The sequence below is a fragment of the Protopterus annectens genome, chromosome 15.part0 (genome assembly GCF_019279795.1).
Source record: "Protopterus annectens isolate FY-2018-M chromosome 15.part0, PAN1.0, whole genome shotgun sequence".
Classification (NCBI taxonomy): domain Eukaryota; kingdom Metazoa; phylum Chordata; order Ceratodontiformes; family Protopteridae; genus Protopterus; species Protopterus annectens.
In genome coordinates this window covers 571,804,343-571,824,999 of record NC_056749.1, presented here as the reverse complement: position 1 = coordinate 571,824,999, position 20,657 = coordinate 571,804,343, and the positions used below count along the sequence as shown (strand labels likewise).

The 20,657-nt window shown below is 43.1% G+C and overlaps 1 protein-coding gene across 2 annotated transcripts in view; it reads left to right on the top strand.

Moving 5' to 3' along the window:
- LOC122789925 (zinc transporter ZIP9-like) overlaps positions 1-20,657 on the top strand; it is a 677,153-nt gene that overhangs the window by 224,363 nt on the left and 432,133 nt on the right. For both annotated transcript variants that reach the window (XM_044057393.1, XM_044057392.1), the window contains exon 2: positions 9,466-9,571. In XM_044057393.1, the coding sequence (XP_043913328.1) occupies positions 9,466-9,571 (106 nt within the window). The remainder of the gene's footprint in view (positions 1-9,465; positions 9,572-20,657) is intronic.

Sequence of the window (20,657 nt, the reverse complement as noted above, 5' to 3'; positions counted from 1 at the left end):
ATGCGACCGAGTATAGTTTGAGTTTTTTTAGCCTCGTAGCATAGGGCATTTGCTTAAGGCCCGTCATCCTCTTTGTGAGGTACTTTTGAGGCTTTTCCAGTTGTTGCAGATGTCTTGTAAGGTACATCCCGAATGGGGCATTGTATTCAATTGCAGGTCTAATGAGTGATGAGTAGAGGGGGACAATAACTTCCTTATTCCTAGATGCAAACCCTTTTGTGATAAGATGGGCCATGTAGAAGGATTTTCTAACCACTTTAGTGATGTGGTTGTCGAAGGAGAGGTTATTATCCACCTGTGTCCCTAGGTCTCTTATCACACTCTCTGTGATAAGTGGGCTGCCACCTATGTTGTAATTCATTGGTACTTGGTTTTTCCCAAAAGGTATGACAATGCACTTTTTGGCATTTAACTTGAGGCTGTGATTTTGGCACCACGTATCTGTATCAGTGAGACCCCTCTGAAGGATGTCTACATCAGTAGGAGTCTCAATTATGGCACCCAGTTTGCAGTCATCTGCAAACTTTGTTAGCCATAATCCTTCCATGGTTGCTTGTACCTCTTAGAAATAGATGCTGAACAGGAGGGGGTTGGAGTTTGATCTAGCGTTCCCTATTCTCACCAAATGGGTTCTGTCCATGAGCCAGTTGGCAACCCATCTTGATACATAGGGGTTTATGTTTACGTTAGTGAGTTTGTCTATAATTCCTGAGTGGGGAATGGTATTGAAGGCCTTAGCAAGATCAAGGTATGCTGTGTGGACCACCTTCCCTTCATCTATTGCCTCAGTGAGCTTTTCGAAAAAGTCAACCAGAATGAGGAGACATGACCGTCCCTTTACGAACCCAAACTGGGTAGGGTCTAGAGTTTGTAGGTTCCCGATGTCTTTGTTTATGAGTCCCATGATGATGATATGCTCCATGGCCTTACAGACTAGGCTCATCAGGCTGATGGTGTGGTAGTTACCGGGGCCAGTGGTGGCACCTCCTTTGTGGAGTGGGATGACTGTTGCTGTAGGCCACTCAGTGGGCACATAGCCTGAGGTGAAGCTGTGGTTAAACATGGTATTAAGGTATGGGATTAATTTGTTTTGGAGTTCATGTATCACACAGCCTGGGATGCTGTTGGGTCCCATGGATGCTGTGTTTTTTGCTTTGGAGAGTGCTGTTTTCACATGGGTGTCTGTGATTTCAGGGGCAGCACAATTGTCTGGTATGGATATGGGCCCTCTAGGTGGTGAGGGTGGGGTAACGTTTGCACTGAACCTATCTGCCAATATATTGGCGATATCAGTTGGTTCCGTGACTTTTGAACCATTATGCTGTAGCTCAGAGCAGATCTGAGTGTTGCAGTTTAGGTTCTTGACATAGCTAAAAAATGCCTTGTGGTTGTCTTTGGTGTCTGTTGCAATTTTTCTTTCAAAGTTTGCCTTAGAGGTTTTTATGAGGGTTCTTAGCTTTTTGCTAAGGTTGGTTAGGGATTATTTCCATTCCTGGGTTTTTACTCTTTTTTGTAATAATTTTTCCTTCTATTGTAGATATTATTTATGGCCGGGGTCCGCCAGACTGGATGTTCATCATGCATACAGCTGCAGTCATAACAGATGGGTTATCCTGCCATCAGGCGGGTCCTCGGTCGGCCGAATTCCAAAGTCTAGGTCCAGCGTCGGTTGTCGTCGCTTCTTCCCTGACATCAGCATGGCAGGGGTATAAAAGAGGCAGCCAACGCCATTTTCTACAGTCTTTCTTGCCGCGCGGTGCCCGAAGCAGAAGCAGTTCGCAAGTGCCGGTCGGCCAGCTCCTGAGATTTACGAAAGCATTTCAGCCGAAGTCTTCTTGAAAGCTAAGTACCCGTTGAAACTTTTCTTGCCTCAGACCGATGTCAGACAAAGTTAATAATTGCATTTCATGTGGGAAGCAAATATTGCATAAGGATTTCCACTCTTTCTGTATACCTTGCTTAGGCCCAGACCATGATGTCTCATCCTGCCGTTTTTGTGCTAGATTCAACAAGCGCACTATTAAGCGTCGGGCGGAGTTCGCCCTTCACTTTTTTGGTAAAAAATTAAATTATATTATGTCGTCAGATACTCCGACTCCTGTTTTGAGCAAAAAACGCAAAGATAAGGACCGACATACGAGGTCCGCCCCACCTACTGAAACCACGCCAAGGCCGACTACCGGTTCTCCGGTACTCAGCGAGGTGCCTACGCAGCCCCTGAGTACCGATGACAATGCATTACCGGTGTCCTCAGTACCCGAGGTTGTAGGCTCCTCGGCCTCCATTCCCAATACAGATACCGACGCCACTCTGAGTGGGGAAACTCAGAATTTGGATAGGCCTGCCATTTCTCAAGGGGTTTTCAGGCCTTCCTCTTTCTCTATTAAAGCCTTCACTAAATCTAAAGCAGCCATGAAAACCAAAAAACAGGTTCCTCAGACCCCCTCTCAAGGCACCATGCCTAAAAAACAGATGCTTAAAATGGCTGAGGATTTGATTACTCTTATCAGGGGTTCTCAACCCCCCTCTGACAAAAGGCCCAGATTAGAGGTAGACTACCCTTCCTCAGATCAAGCTTCTATTACCTCAGAACTATCTGAGGACCTGGATTATGCCTATTCTCCATTCAAAGACTCTGATGCAGAGGAGTCTATTCCCTCGGTCTCCCCCCCGAGGACTTCTCTTTTGGGGAAACCCTGCATTCATTGAGGGAACACTTTCACTGGGAAGGCCAAGATTATTCAGATTCCAAGAAAAGGCTCAGGGAATTTCTTCTGCTCCCCCAGCATAGGCCTCTTGCTATCCCTCCTGTTTTAGATATATTGGATGATGTGTACACAGAAGCCAGCCTTAATCCAGATTCTTTGCCACCAGCTCCTGTTAAACCAGACAGGCATTTACCAGGTTCCTGATTCTCACCAGTTCCTATATAAAAGCCATACTGCTGACCCAGAAACAATTTCACAGGGTCCCAAGGGAATTAAGGCCTCTACTGCTAAAAACCCATTACCTTCAGAGAGAGATTCCAGATCTTTAGAAAGGTGGGGGGAAAAGGTGTACACCTCGGCCACTTTAACCATGAGGGCATTAAACTGTCAGTTTCATATGTTAAAGTATCAACAGTTTTTGATATCTCAGCTGAAAAGCAAGATGACAGAACCAGAACAACCAGATTTAAAAGAGTTGCAGAATTTGTTGCATGGTGCAGAGCAAGTGGGTAAACATACCTTGCAGTGTGGTTTTGATGCTTTAGAGGCCTCATGTAGAGCTTCTGTTACGGGGTCTGTTATACGTAGGCTTGCTTGGCTCAAAGAGCAAACCTTACCAGATCATGTCAATGCTAAAGAAAATGGAGGAAAAAGCGAAATCAATGCAAACAGTGAAAGATTTCCTGCAGGTACAGCCTCCATGTTTCAGCAGAAACTGGCCTTCAAAAAATTGGTCCTTTTCAGCCACGGACAAACCTCAAAGGGGCAGATACAGGCGTCAGAGGGGTAGAGGGCAACCTCAAGGATCTTTCAGAGCCAGGCAGTGGCAAGCACCAACCCCAACAGGTGGAGAAGATAGATCACAGTCTTTTAGAAAACAGACACAATGACTTCCCCCTACACCTGCCAAGCAAAGCTTTAATGGCAGCACCACTGGGCGGAAAACTGACATTATTCTCAAAAAATTGGCATATTGTTACAAAAGACAAATGGATTCTGGACATTATAGACAGAGGCTACAGGTTCCACTTTCACACCCTTCCAAAAATGAGAGGCATGCCAAACCTGCCACAAAATCAAAGGGCAGAGGCACAAAAACAAATTTCAGCTCTCATGGACATGAAAGCAATTCAAGAGGTACCTGCAAAAGAACAAGGTCAAGGGTTTTATTCCAGACTATTCCTGGTACCAAGGAAAGACAAAGATTGGAGATCTATCTTAGACCTATCCATCCTAAACACATATCTACAGGTGCCAAAATTCAAGATGCTCATATTACAGCAGCTTCTTCCCATGCTGGGCAAGGAGTCTTGGCTGGTAACATTGGACCTCAAGGAGGCATACCTGCATGTCCCTATCAGACAAGATTGCAGAAGATACCTCAGATTTCTTGCAGGTTCAACCCATTACCAATTCTCTGCATTACCCTTTGGCTTATCTACTGCACCCAGAGTGTTTACGAAATGCCTGGCATCAGTAATCGCCTTCTGCAGACTACAAGGGATACAAATCTACCCATATCTGGACGACTGCCAGATCCAAGCGGACAGCAAGGACATACTACTGCAGCACCTGGCATTTGTAATAAAACTGTTGAACTTCCTGGGATACACAGTCAACAAAAAGAAATCAAAACTAATACGCTCTCAACAAATAATTTTCCTGGGTGCCAGCTTGGATACAACCACCCAGATGGCCTACCTCACGCCAGACAAGCAAGGGCAACTGTCTCAATACTTCAGAACAATGGCAACTTACACCAGGCTAACTGCAAGGAAAGTCCTGCAGGCTCTGGGATTCATGGCATCTTGCATCCTACTAATCCCATGTGCAAAGCTGCATATGAGGAAACTTCAATGGTACCTAAAAAACTTATGGTCTCAACACAGCCACAGCTTGGAAGCGATTATACCACTCATTCCATGCCTTCAAAAGGAATTTATGTGATGGGCTCAAGCTTGCCAAAGAAACACAGGTCTTCCTTTCTGTGTACCTCAAGCAACTCAAATCATCACAACAGATGCCTCAGACTACGCCTGGGGAGCACACATGACATATCAGTGCATTCAGGGAAAATGGACCCGAAAAGAGAAGCACCTTCACATCAACCAAAAGGAAATGCTAGCCGTACAAAAGGCTATTATGACCTTCAAAGACCTACTGCATCCAGGCCAGGTATTGATAAGGACAGACAACACCACAGTGATGTGGTACATAAACAAACAGGGGGGAACTCATTCATACCCCCTGTGCAGGCAAGCCATGACCCTATGGAACACAGCACTGGAATTGCAAATTCAACTACTGGCACAACTCCTGCCAGGGAAGGAAAATACACTGGCAGACAACCTAAGCTGAAATATAACCGATCCACACGAATGGAAGTTGCATCCTCAAGTTTTCACAAAGATAACTCAGGCATGGGGACAGCCAGACATAGATCTCTTTGCTACCCACAGAAATTGCCAGTTGAAAAAATTTTGTTCAAGGACATATCATCCACAGGCCTGGAAAGTGGACGCACTTTCCTTCAATTGGGCAACATTGACAGTCTATGCCTTCCTGCCTCTTCCTCTGCTGCCCAAAGTTCTATTAAAAGCCAGAGCAGAGAGACCAAAAATGATTTTCATTGCGCCAGACTGGCCAAGACAACACTGGTATCCGCTCCTGACGAGCCTGACACATTCCCCACCATGGATCCTCCTTTAGTTCCTCTTCTGTTGTCCCAGCACAACTACAAAACCCTTCACAGCCATCTCAAAACTCTAAATCTAGCTGCATGGAGAATTGCTTGATTTCCCAACAATTTCTCCTCTCCAAGGAGGTGCAGGATGTTATCTTGGAGGCCAGAAGACCCTCTACTAGAAAGGCCTACTCCACCAAATGGAAACGATTTTGTGCCTGGAATCAAGAAAAGGGACAGAATCCTTGGGTAATAAATATTCCTCAAATTTTACAGTACCTAGCTGAGATGTTAAACAATGGACTTTCCTTCTCCTCCATCAAGATCCATGCTTCAGCCATTTCCGCACAATACAACACAGACCCTCCTTTATTCTCTCATCCAGTCCTGCTTGGGACCTCAACTTTACTTGTCATAGAAACAGCCTTTTTTTCTATCACCTCCCCACGCACGCTTTGCAGAGCTACAGGCCCTCATGGCTGGTAGTATCCAGTAGCTTTGTAGCAGACTATCCACTACCCTACCTTTTTAATCCAAAACACAAAACAAAAAGAAAGATTACATATTTTGACATTCAAACAAGCAACTTTGTTACTATTTGGACAGGACAAAGCATTCAGGAAAAACTGAGCAACTCTTGTGTCCTATGCTACAGGTGCTCAAGGAAAGGCTATTTCCAAACAGACAATTTCAAAATGGATTAGGGGGGTCCCTACCAAGGACAGGGGTCCCCTACAAAGGACATTTTGACCTGGAGTTCAGTGCACACTCCACAGTCCTGCCTAGGGCATCCATCCCCCTCCTAGTTCCACTTAGTGCCTACCACCCTTACTTAGCTTTGGGATTTCTTAGGACAGGCCTTATGACAAACACTATTCATATAACCTTTTGCAACTACTGTTTTTGATTTATCAACATTGCATCTTTGCATAACATTATGTTGGATAACCCATCTGTTATGACTGCAGCTGTATAACTTGAGTAGCATAAAGTTTGCTTTGGAGAAGTTTTTTGCCATGGTTTCCCTGGGAGGGGTTGAGGGTGGTATGTGGATATCTAAGGTGATGAGTTTAGGGTCTGATCTGACGAATGAGGAATTAACCACATGTGTGGAGCATTTATCCCCCATGTTGGTGATAACCAGGTCCAGTATATTGTTACCTCTTGTGGGGGTGCTAATAAGCTGGTCCAGGGCATTTGAGTTTATATATTCTAGGAAGCGCTGAGCAAAGGTATTAGTGCTTCTGTAGTTTTCCCAGTTAATGTTTGAGTAATTGAAATCACCCAGTATAAGGGTGTTCGGTTGGACCTTCATGTTTTCCAGTATCTCGAGGAACAAGGAGTGGGTGTCTTGGGTCAGGGATGGTGATCTGTAGCAAGCTACAATCTGAATTTCAGTTTTGCCCATTGTAAGTTGCACTTGGATGATCTCCGAGGCATCATATTTTGCAACCAGTCTGGAGCTGTGATTATCCTTGATGAATATAGATACGCCTCCTCGCTTTGTATTTCGGTCCGGGTTTTGTGGCCGAAATGTGTCATATGAGTTGTAGCCTGATATCGCTGGGGGTGCTCTCTTGAGCCTTTAACCAGGTCTCCATTACTGCACAAATATCGATGCTCTCCATATTGAGGAGTGCCTCGAGGGAGTGCATTTCAAGGTTTAAACTCCTAGCATTGAGCAGCATGACCCTCAGTTTTTTGTCGCTGGTACTTGTTACGGAGGTGGATTTGTCTTTTGAGCCTTGCCTAAAAAAGGTACTATGGGGGTGGCAAGAGCTTTTGACAGTATCCTGAATCCCAGGGGTGACAGGTGCAAGCCATCTGTGGCAAAGCATCGAAGCTTGTCAAGCATGTCTTCCCAGGCAGACAGATACTGCATCCCCTTTGAATGACACCAGAAACTTAGCCAATTGTTGAAAAGTTTCTCCTTCTGGTTTAAAATATTTGTGTCAGCTTCTCAGTGATGGTTTATCTTATGTATCTGTCAAGGTGCATATTGTGGCCATCTCAGCTGATCTTCCCATGGATTGGCCCCTTTCATCTCTGTTTGTGGTCAGTTATTGAAAGGAGCATTGCACTTCAGACACCCTAGAAAGAAAATTCCTCCTCCTTGGATTTTCAGCTTTGTTCCTGAAAAATTGACCTTATTTCCTTTGAACTGGCCTTTCAGGCTGATTTAAAGTTGTCACTTGGAGAATTATTTTGCTTATTGCTCTGATTTCTGCAAGGTGAGTCTCTGAGGCTGAAGCCCTCATGATGGGCTAATCTTGTCTGATTTTCACAAGGACAGGGTTGTTTTATAAACTATTCCATCTTTCATACCAAAAGGTGTTTCTGAATTTACCCTGAATCAAGCCATCAATCTCCCTGTTTTCTTTCTGGAGCCTTAAAAAAGGGAGAAAATATTCAGCATACCTTGAATGTGTGCAGGCAGGTACCACCATGACAGAACTAAGTTTTTCAGGAAAGCTGAACCTCTCTTTATTTCCTATTCTAGGGTTAAGAAGGGTAAATATATCTGTAAGCGAACAGTTGCTCATTGGCTGTCGTCTGCTATTGTTTTTGTTGCTGTCACCATGGTATATCTACTCCAGGCAAGGTTAAGGCACATTCCACCAGTGCCTTATCTCCTTTGGTGGCATACTGGAGGAGTGGACTCTGGACTCTAGAAGTATTCTAGAGGCAGCAGCCTAGTCCTCTGTTCATGCCTTTACAAAGCACTACAAACTGAATTTTAGTCAAGCCCTAGAGCAGGCTTTGTGAGGACCATTCTCCAGGGGCACTTGGATCCTTATCCTCTTTCTGCCTAGGTAGGGTAAGCTTTGGGAATCTACACATATCCCACTGAGGCAGTGTGAATGATGAACATAGTGCAGTTGTGTAAGTCCTACTTACTTGTAACAGCAAATGTTCGAATTTTACACGTCCTGCATGGCAGCACCCACCCATCATCCCCTTTATTTTATATAAATAGTTAAATGATATCCAGCCTTCTTGTGTTGTTGGTTAATTTTACTTATTTGTTTTGGTGTTTTCTGGCTGCATATCGGTTGGTTTCGTGCAGTTCTTCCTTCTGGTCCCTCTTGATTCTTCCTATTTAGCACTAAAAGCCTAAACAGCTGACTTCCTGTGACAAGGGGTAGGCTTCCTCTGATGGGAGGAGCTTAGCCAATCCCTTGTCGCAGGTAGCCAGGATGGATTTCTGAGCTCTGAAAAGCTGCCAGTGTGGGTTTTTACAGGCACAGAACACCCTCTCCCCCATAACTTTGTGCAAGTCCTGAAGCATGTGCCACTGAGGCAGTGCGAAATTTGAACATTTACTGTTACAGGTAAGTAGGACTTGAGCAACTGTACTTTCCCCTTCTTTCTTGGCTAATTCTACGTGTCTGCTTCTTGTTTTGCCTTGTTGATTTCTTGCTTCTTATCCCTCAGCATTTTCACTCACATTTCTTCAACTTAGGAATCCCTGCCCTTAGTTATCTTGCAAAGACTTGCACTCTACCCACTCTTATTTACAATTTCACTTATTCTTCACATACTTTCATGTTGTGGTTCATTTTCTGTACATTTTTTAAGTTTTATTTTAACATTAAGTAATTATTTGTGCTTTTCTCATATTTGTGGTATAGAGCCATCATTCTCTTATTCAAACAGAGTGCTTAACATATCCTAGAGTCGGGAATATATGTCTATAGCAGTACATGTATGATCAGCTTGAGTCTAAACACATGACTCATCATATCAATTTTGTAACTACCAATGGAGATACAAGTAAGTAACAGAAAAAAACCTCTCCCAACTTTATTTTAGATAAACATGCTATTGGAATGTAATTATTAATACTGGCATAAACATGTAAAGTTATTTTACCCATCTGATACCTCATCATTTCTTTGTTAGTTTTAGTTTTGTGTTTTAGCATAGCATTTTAGATGACTCTGCGGTCATTTTTAGAATATAGGCGTAACGACACAGTTTTTCTGCTTAATGCTGTTGTTCAAATGTTTGCATCACTTAAAACTATTTTTCATGTTGTTTCTAAGCAAACTATGTAACGTGTCTTCATTTTAGAATAAGCTGCAGTTAGTGACTGTACTGGGAGCTGGGTTACTCTGTGGAACAGCCCTGGCCATCATCATTCCAGAAGGTATTGAACTTTTAGAAAATTCCTCTAAAGGTACGTAAAGATATTTACACACTTGTCAAAACCTGCCTTCTAATAGAACTATGGAATGTAGAAGTCTGTGAATTATTGTGTTCTTTTTGGTAAGAAATCTGTGGTCCTTCATATAGGTGTAAAAATGTTTTTCTAGTTCTTGCATACTTAGCCGTTCTTACTTTTTATTTAATCTCCCAGACCTTATCTTAATGTACCATGCTTAGAAATGCAATCTGCTTCTCCATTTACCTTCTTTGTCCTTGTTTTTTGGTAGCTTTCAATGAAGGTAAATGTGTGATTTGCTGACTGCCGGTTCATTGACAGGCCATTTCACTGAAATTAACAAACTTTCCCTGAGGTTGTGAAACCTTGGAGGATATCATGTCAAGTAAGAGGGTGTAAGGGAAGTGAAGTCTCCTGCATGTATTAATTTTAAATTTCGATGAACTGCTCCATAAGTGAACTGTAGCATCCATATCCTCCACAGAGCCTCCTTATTCCCACGTTGGTTTGATATTTTCTTCTTTTACTGCTTCTCATGTACCTTTCCTTCTTGGTCTTTATGACTTGTCATTAGTCTAGCTATGTATCGTATGACTCATGTCTTGTTCAGAACATTTATCATTTTCTTTGTATGTAGTAAGAACACATTTCATAACTTCTCCTGATATATACAGTTTTGAATTTCTTCAGTCTTCCTCAGAACTGGGCCGTTTCAAAATCATTTGAACTTTGAAGCACTTGATGTTCCAAACCTAACTTAGTGTTTTGTGTTTTATGACAGTGTAGACTGAAAAAAGTGAATGCAGCTGTCTAAAAGTCCAACACAGTAGGATAAAACGAAATGTAATCAAGAAGACTAGTCGGACTACCACGAAAAAGACATAAAAATACGATGTAATTAGATTTCATCATTCAATTAATCAGTTATCTTAATATATATTAGTACAACTCTATAGCAAACATACTTCAATAAAATCAGTCTATATATACTCATATCAATAACAAAATCCACAAAATAAATATAAGTAAGAAAAGTTTTATAAAAGTGACAGGAAGGGTAGGCAGGAATGGGAAATGAAGATGAGCAGCTGTTTCAGTAAAGGCAATGATACCATACCAAAGAAAGGAGTAAACTGGAAACACAAGAAGTGGAATGGGTCATCTTTGAGGCTATAAAAGCTGCACATGATTTGAAGACAAACTGTTGTGGATGAAGAAATGGACCAGAAGAAGACTATATCCTTAAGGTGTCAGAGAAGGTTAACATGTTTTTAACAGAGGACTGAAGTATGTCACATGTTAGCAAGAGGTCCTTCCTTGGCTTATGTGATAATGAGGATAAAATCCTTCTTGATGTACTATTGATGTATGCCTTATAGAACTAATATGACACTACATTTGGAAAAAAAAAAACATTACAGTCCAAATAATCTTAACGATCAGATAAAGGCATCAAAACTCAGACCAGTGAGTTATAAGAAGGCTGACATAAAGAAAATTGTATCTTGCCCAATAAAAGTTTATTTCAATTTCAAAGAAGCTCTTGGAAAAGAGGAGTGGGATATAGAAGTAGATTGTGAGCAGTTCAAACCTGCTGTAACATACATAGCAGATAATTTGGTATTAGGAAGTCCGTCCATGTCAGTAATAGGGCTAAGGTCAGCTGACTTTAGATGGCTCTCTATCTGAAACTTTCCCAGGCTACCAGATGATCCACTTCTGCTCATAATGTTCTGCAAAACAAACATCATACCACTTCTTTTTTGCAGCACATTGAACTACAGCGTCAGAGAAATTGCCCCAAGCTGCTTTTAAAAAAGATTCATTATGTTTGTGAGAAAAAAATTACACTTCGATTGTATATTTAGGTGAGTTTCACCTTTTTGCATTTTTCAGTCATTCTGGTCAATTCATCAAGTTAGACTTCTCCATTTTATCTTTTTTTCCTGAAGACTTTTTTAAAATTCTGAAGTGCATGCCCATTGGCCTTGGTGTTTTGGTATTACTTCTCAGCCAATTCAAGGAATCAGTTTCCCACCCCAACCTGATATCTATCAACCTAGTTAACTGGAGGATTGTATCATGACACCCACCTCAGTGCCTTATGATATTATTTCAAAATATCACAGTATTTTACAACAGTATTTTATGATTATTATTTTATGATTACTACTTTACATGTAATTTTTATTTTTATATTTATATTTAGCATTATTTCTTTCCCATGTATTTTGTTTCTAAGTTGATGTATGCAATTACTGACTTTACACACAAGATGGTGCCATTGTTATTGAACTAGATGGTAGATGTAATGAATGGTATTCTTATTTATTTTTAGTGATTTTTAAATGTCTGATTTTAGATTGTTTAACTTGTTTTTAACAACACTGAAACAATATTCATTTTATGGTTTTATGGCTTCTCAGCTATTAAATAAGGTGGTTTACTTAGTGGGATCATTAGAGTGTGAAATAACTGTGTAGTTGAATTTTAATATTTGATTAGTGGCTGTTTGGCTATTGGATATCTTAAATTGCTGTGACTATAAAAGTAGTCATTAATCACATGAATGGGTTTGCATCTGATGAAGTTTTTTTACGAAAACACAAAGATTTGGGAGCTTTTATGTGTTTTTCCTGCCTGTGTGCTTTCCATGTGTACAATAAAGCCTCCTGATTTGGATCGGTTTGGCTTAGTATTCTCCATATGGTGCCATCCCCCGCATTCTGCTGTGTCTTATTAGGGGACCAAGCAGTTTGTGAACACTTTTGGGACAGTGCAGATCCAAAATGGTAGAGTGGGAGTCTAAGGCTACCAACTTAAGTATTTTCTGTAGCAGGGAATTATAGGTGCATCAAGGTAGACATCCTTTAGGTTGATTGTAACCCATGGAGGTGTCATGAAAAACCATGGTTAAAAGCTTTTGCAGAGTAAGCATCTTGAATTTTGGCACATGAAGGAATTTTTTTAGCCTTGAGAGGTCTAGGATATGTCTCTAGGTTCCTTATTTTCTTAGGACCAGGAAAGTCTTAAATAAAAACTTTTTCCCATTGACCTGGTGGAATCAGTAGTATGGACCGTTGCCTAAGTAAATCACTGATAATTGGTGGCAGGAGATTTTCTTGCTCCTTTGGGGGTCTTGGCATGCCCGTAAAGAGGGAAATTTGTCTGAACTGAATAAAGTATCCCTTTTCTATAATGCTGAGAACCTGTTGTTCCCTTGTAATGGTCTTTCACTGTTTTAAGAAGAGGGAAAGCCTGCCTGCCAGGGATCCTTGAAGAAGGGGAGGGTTAAGTGGGCAAGGAGGGGTAACAAATCTGTTCTTTGTGGATCTGTGAGGCTGTTCTTGTTGCCATCTTCCTGATTACCTTGGTCTTTTTCCATGGGGAGGCCTGCCCTTGTCTTGTCTAGGTGGGAAGGGCCAAGGCTTAGAGGGGTAGTTTCTACTGTATCTCTGTGTTGGGGACAAGTAAAATTATTTAACAGTATTAAACTGTTTGCCTTTTTTGTGTAGTTTCTCAAAGCCTTATTCAGCTGGAGGTCCAAATAGGAACTCTGTGTCCAGTGGAGCATCCAGTAACTCTGCTTTAACCTGGTCTGACAATGGCTGAATTCTTAGCCAAGCATATCTGCATGCAAATGATCCTGTGGCAGCTGCCCTACAAGAAGATATAAGGTGTCATAACCACATTTCAAACAGTGCCTGGCTACCTGTAAGTCTTTTCTAGCAATGTCCTGCATCTCCTTGTGTGAAATTCTTTCCGACATGGGATCAAGTTTTGTTAACATTTTATCTTGAAGTGATTGCAGATATTTTACATATGAAATTGACGATTTAATGCTGTTATGGCAAGGGTAGCAGAGGTATAGGTTTTCCTGTGAATCCTGTCTAGGAGCTTTCTCTCCCTGTCATTAGGTAATGGGTACTGAGATGGCCCTTTGGGAACCCTTTTGGTAGCTTCAGTGTAGACCACTGAGGGATCAGCTTTTGGATTTTTGTAGACATATTTGTACGAGTCAATTGCCCTATAAAACCTCTGTGATTTCCTAGGAGCAGATGGTAAGGAATCCAGGGCTATGTCCTCAAGCACATCATCTAGCATGAAGTGTACCAGAGGAATAGCCATTGTTAGGGGAGAGGGTAAGCTTATTAGTTCTCCATAGTATGCCTAAGCTTAGAAGAACTCCTTACTTTCTCAGTTAAAGGCTTCTTTCATTTTATGTAGTGTGTCTCTGAAGGAAAAGTTTTAGGTGGAGATGCAGAAGAGAGAGTGTCATCTGAGTCTGAATCAGGGTAGGTTTGGGGGTTGCAAGTGACCTGAGTAGGTGAGTTCTTCCTCATCTTCAGAGGATGAGGAGACTTCCTCCTCTGAGAGGGATATATCTGTAGTCCTTTTGGTCGGCACCAGGGAGACTGTGGAAGTCTGCAAAGTTTCTCTGACTTTAATGAATGCCTGGAATTCCTGTGTTATCTTAACCAGGTCCTGGACTTTGGCCTGCAGTCCAAGGGCCAAGGGCAGAGGCCAGACCATGTTTGGTGTAAGTTTCAGTTTTAATGCTTGTTTAGCAGGCATGGCCGAGGGATGAGGTCAGCTAAGCCCAACTTCAGAAGGAACGTCAAAGTCAGTGGAGGGGAGAGTACTCCTTGTGGAACCACTTCTCAGATGTCAGAAGATGATGCCTGCATAGTAGTGTCAGACCTGACTGAAGTATGAGTGGTGGTGGTAGTTGTGAGAAGGCCTGAAACCATGGCAGCCACCCAAGGGGTCGTGCCAGAGGGTTCCAGCCTAGTTATCACTGGTCCTGGTGGCTGCAAAATCACTTCACTGAGGTCCTCAGTTGATTTAGAGGTAGACACAATCACGTTTTCAGTGAACTCTGGATCCTTGGGTTTTTTATCTTTTCACTTTTTTTGGAATCAGTTGTCAAAGAGGTAGTGGAACCTGCAAATTTTTGAACATTAATTAGAAAAAAAATTTCACCAACAGGATACTTCTCTGTCTGGATGCAGAGAAACTCTGGAAACATGAGCAGACTGATGGACTATGAATGTCTAAAACACATGTGAAATGCACTGGACTGCAAGACTAGAATGAACTGAATATGGCACCAGCAGATGCCCAGATGTCAGTCATAAAACGTCTATCAGCTTGTGATGTTGTTAAGACTCTGGAAATGGGGCTGGTAACAGGCTTCAGCATGGCAGGAAGTCCCAAGGATTAGTACTGCAACACTGACTACAAAGAACATATTTTGCTGCTTCCACAGGAGATGCATCTGTTGACACATAACAAAGGAGACCCCTTACACTCCAACTTACACACTATGAAGCTGGCAGGGATATAGTTCTTGTTCCCCAGGGCCTGCTCTTAAACAAGAACGTCTTAACTATTTTAAAAGAGGCCAGAAAACCCAGTACTAGGAAATCATACATCCCAAAATGAAAAAGATTGGCAGCCTGGTACTAGACCAAGGTTAAACAACCTTTACTAGCTAACCTCCTCTTGGCCCTAACCTATCTGACCGAGCTGTTCAACAAAGTTCTCTCTTAATCCTCCATCAAAGTTCATGCTCTGCCATCCCTGCCTGTTTACCTACCCACACAACCTTCCCTGTTTTTCCAGCCTATGTTGAAACAGTTCCTCAAGGGCATCACCTACCTAAGGCCTGTCACACCCCAGAGATCTCCTTCTTCCTGGCAACTCAGTTTTTTATTAAAGAAGCTTACTCTGCCCCCCCCCCCCCTGTCAACTGGCAGTCTCTGCAGAGATCAAACTTTTGTCATGGAAAACTGTAGTATTTCTGTTAGGCATCACTTCAGCTAGGATAATCAATTGAGTTACAGGCTGGAAAGTGTAAGGAGTCTTTCCTCAGGTTTTACCCAGGCATAGTCTCTCTGAGGACTCTTCCTACTTCTATGGCTAAGGTGGTCACTCTATTCTTCCCTGAATCAAACTATACATCTCCCTGCTTTTATTTTCTGAAACCCACAAAACAGGAGTGAGAGAACATTGCATTTTGTCATTGTACACAGGCAGCTAGGATTTTATTTCCACACAACAAAAATTTTCAGGAAATCAGACCAACTCTTTGTGGCCTTTGCCGTTAGTAAATTGGGTAATCCAGTTACCAAACAAACTAGCTCTAAGTGGATCTCTACATTAGTTTCTGCTACAAGCATCATGGCAAAAAGGTACCAGATTAAATTATAACCCATTTCGTTAGAACCACAGCCACTGCAGCTACTTTTATATCAGGTGAGTGCCCACCAAAAAAAAATCATGTAAGCAGGCACCTGGTCTTCAGGTCACACCTTTATCAAATCATGCATATTCTCTTCTTTTAGAACCAGAGCTGGGTTTGCCTCTACAGTTGTGTATGGGCTTCTGTCCCCTGTTTGACCTCATTTTACCAGCATCCCATCCTATAGCTTTGGGAATCTCCCCAATGACTTGTTACTGCAGCAGTGAAACACAATGAGCATAGCACAATTGTGTATATGTACCATGAATGTAGATGTCTGAGTGTTTTCACTGTTGCAGTAGCCTTTCCCTTCCTTTCCCCCCCTCTGTCATTGTTATGGGTTGGGGTAAATTCCTCGTACCCTTCTTCTTTAGGTCCCCTACCCATCTAAATTATCCAAAAGGTCTCCCTGCTAGAGTCAGTATGGATGGGCTGTTCTCCTAGCCTAGGGCTTGATGAGTGAGCCTCCAGTCCTGTCAGAGCAAAGAAGTCCTGAGAAAAGGACACTGGCTGATGACCCTTATACCATGTTGTGTTGACACTGTAGCATAGGGCATTTGCCAGGCCTAGAGGAGGGGGAAAATCCCAGGTATTCAGGTTGGCAAAGGTCTTCAACAGCAGGAAATCCCAATGAGTTATTACTGCAACAGTGAAGACACTCGAGCATCTACATTTATGGTAAGTAGACACAACTGTACTTTCCTGCTGTTTCCCAAAAAAAGACAAAGGACCTTAGGTCAGTAGTCGATCTGAGTAGCCAAAACAAATTTATTCCCCCAAAAATCTTTCATACGGTCATGTTACAGTTTATCCTTTCATGTCTGTGAAATTGGGACTGGTTGTGCTGTTTGGACTTCCAGGATACATATAAGCTCATAAAGATTGCCAAGGAATCTAGAATCTTTGTGCATTTCTAGTTAGGAATCAGTCAGTTTTAGTTCTGGACCCTTCTTTCAGTCTCACCACAGCAGTAGGACATTCACAAAAATGTATGTCCACAGCTGCAGTGAATTAGAGATAACAACAGATTGAGGTGTTTTCCTATCTGGATGTGACTTGGAAAAGTTTAATCACTGATTGCGGGGTTCTTCTGAGTTTTTTCCAGAACATGAAAATCACAGTAAACAGTGCAAAGTCCTAGTTGGATCCCTCTCAAGTGCTTATTTGATAGGAAGCACACTGGACACTCAGACTGGATCCTTCCAGTACAAAACCAGGTAATTTACATTATTCATTCTCAGTCAGTTACAGCATAGTGTGTCTCAGACCTTTAGGTCTGATGGCAACAACTATGTACATAGTTAGCTATATATGTGTGCACTTGTAAACTGGAGATGTTCATCCTTTCCACTGCCTCAGTAGCATTTTGCATTATGTGTTCCAAGGTAGCCCAGCACTGGCCATCTTTCAAAACTCAAACTCACCTCCCTCTCTCTTCCTATGACAGCTGTTTGGCTGAGCATATCCTGAGAGGGAAGAGGCAGTAAGTGTTCAGTCTTTTCCTGCCATCCAATACTTCAATGAATTTCCTATCACATGCTAAGGAAGATGCCTCTCGGGCTACCGAGACAGGTGTAGCCATTGGGCATCATGCCTGGCTCCAGTTTTATGCTTTCTCAGAGCTCTTCAAGGTGTCATTTACGAATCCCCCCATGACGGTTCCACTCTTTTTGGTAAGACTGCTCGTGACACCTTAGTCCAGAGCGAGGACGGGAAGACTTTGTCTGCCATCAGGATCCACTTCTCCACTCCACAGTGATCCTTCTCTAGCAATCAGCATGGGGTGAAGAAGATGTGGTTCTGGAAATCTCAAGGCTCTTCCCATGATACTCAGGGTTTGCCTTCCACCAGAGGCAGAGGAGGATATGACAGATGCTGACCTCATGGCAGAGGGGACCCAAGGAACCAAGGGTCTTGGGATCCCTTCCCTGACAGACCCTCACAGCAGTCCTGAAGGGTTGCCCAACTGCTCATCTTTAGAGGCAGTCAGGGGACATCTATCTCTGCACCCAACAGTCTGAGAGTCCATCACCGATGATCATTAGGTTTTTCAGATAATATCCAGAGAATACTTGATCCCCTTTCTTCAGCCCCCTGTCCTTTCCATACACCTTCCAAATGTCCCACCAGTGCAACAGGAGCAAGAAGCCATAGAAATTTCCAGGCTGCTCAAAAAAACAGTCATCCAGCCCATCCCCCCAGACCAATCCGGACCAGGCATCTATTCCAGGTTGTTTTTAGTGACAAAGAAAATGAGGGACATAAGACCCATTATGGATCTTTCAACCCTGAACCTGTTGGTTGCCAAGACAAAAATCTGGATGGTCACCCTTCAGTGCATTCTGCCCTTCCAGCAGATTAACAACTGGATGTACTAGGTGGACCTCCAAGACATGCACTATCACATCAAGATGAGCAGGTGCTCTCGGAGGTTCCACTGCATGTGGGTGGGAGCCAGTCATTTTCAGTTCAGAGCGCTCCCCTTTGGGCTCATCCCCCCCCAGGTGTTCACCAAAGGGATGGAGGTAGTGGCGTCTCACCAGTGGCTGCAGGGGTCTCAGGTATTCCCCTACCTGGATGATTGGCTCCTTTCCGCTCCCTCCAGGTATCAGCTGTGTCAAGCCAGGGATCTTCTTCTCAAGACCACTCATTACCTGGGCATAACTATAAATATCAACAAATCCCAGCTGGCACTAGTGCAGGTGCTCAATTTAACTGGGGCTCATATAGACACTATCCAAGGCAAGATGTTTCTACCTTGGACAGACTGCGATTCCTTTTACATCATGTCTCTTACATCTTTCAAGCCAAACGTCCCCCAGCAGATTCAGTTCTTTGGGCGTTGGGGTGCATGGTGGCCATGATTACTCTCAATGTCCTTCTATTCCCATGTTGCAGTATTCCGCATATGGATTTACCCTTCCAGTTTTGCGTAAGTATAACCAGTATCCAAAAGCTTTCATCCCCTCTGCAGTGCGTGAGGCATCTGACATGGACGAGAGTTTGTGGGCCATAAAGGTGATGTCGGCACGCACCAGCCCTCAGACCTCACCGCTTTAGTGAGAGGTGTGTTTTGTATAACTACATTATCCACCATGCTGCCAGGTTTAAGGTCTCCACTCGTACACCAGGTGGTTCTGCTACCACTGATGTCAGATTAGTTTTATCAGATAAGTACCTCGTTGGGGACCTTTTCAGTCCTTCTAAAAATTTAGTATTGCTTGTTCATGTCATCCAGAAAGGGTAAGTGTCGGTGCAGCTGCCAGATTACTCATAAGGATGCCCACAATAAGTGCCTTTTATGTTTGGGATGGTCACATGACCATAAAGACTGCCGAATTTGCCCGTTCATGCTTAAAACATTGTGTAGTCACTTATATGCACTTTATCTTTGTCTTGAAAACCAATGTTTGAAGCAGCTTACATTATGGATGGAGGGCTCCTCAGATGTCTCCGCAGAACCACCAAAAAAGAAGGCCAGGACCTTACGGCGTTCATCTGCTGCTGAGCCTCTTCCAGCAAATCCCCAGCCTGTGGCCCACATAGTCCCAGCTCTGCCATTCCAGAGGTCACAGGTACCTCTAAGGATGCCACACTATCCTTAGGAGAGAGCACATCTGCAGATGCTATTCTGGCACCGGTTTCTGACACTGGGGGGAACCTGCATTTTCTGAGGAACCATCTGAGCCCTCCGAACCCTTGCAATCTCCGATTTATAGACTGACATCCATAGGCCCTCTTAAAAGAAGAGAAAAGAGGAAACATATTTCTCCCTCTACAGAAAGCATTCCTGATTGGCAGGCTTTCAGTCAAAGCCTTTTCAGTGCCTTTATGACACTTAGGCCTACTACAGCTGTTACTGGATCCATCTCTCCTCCTCTCCTGAGCCCTAGGCCTCTGCCTACTGACACAGCTACTAGGGAAGAGGAAGTCCTTTCAGATTTCTCTGAGGAATCACTTTCTTACAACTCACAGCTGTCTTCACCCTTGAGATATGGATCTCCATAGGAAGAGTCAGTGGACCCTGACTCCCCAGTTGAAGATTTGACCTTTAGTGAGACAGTTAGCAGGACGAAGGAACACTTTAACTGGGAATCCTCAGAAATGTCTGAGGTACAAAAGAGGTACTATGACCTCATTCAAATGGAAACCCCCAGCCCATCTCCTGTTCCTCCTTTCCTGCCTGCCTTTTTAGATGCCTTTTCGTCTGCATCTCTGAACCCTGACTCCCAACCTCCTTGCCCATGCAGACCAGACAAGTTTTACAAGGTGCCTGACACTGCTAAGTATCTGCTTAAGTGCCCACCTGCTGATCCTGCCACTGTATCAGTCTCTAAGGACAAAGCCTCCAAACTCCTACCTACTACCACCATTCTCCCGGTTGACAAAGACAGCATGACAGTGGAAAGGTTGGGCAAAAAGATATATACTTAGGCTACCTTGGCCTTCAGAGCCACAAATTGCCTGATCCATATGGCCAAGTATAAATTGTCCCTCTTAGAATCTGCCACCAAACACCTGGCAGATATTCCAGACTCCCCTGCCAAAGCATCACTGTCCTCTTTTCTGGTTCTCTCCACCCGGGTTACCAAACACTGTATCAAGTGCAGTTACGATGCTGTTAAATGCTCTGCCAGGTCACCAGCATCTGCCTTACGCAGATACTCTTGGCTTCGCCTACAACCACTGCCAGATGATTTCAGGGCAAAGCTCACTGATGCTCCTTTGGACAATGCTGCACTTTTTGGTTCTAAAGTAGCAGACCTTTTCAAATCTCTGCAGCAAAAAGGCAAAGAAATGCAGGACCTTAAACATTTACTGATTTCACCAATCCCTAAGTTTCACAGAAACTATCCA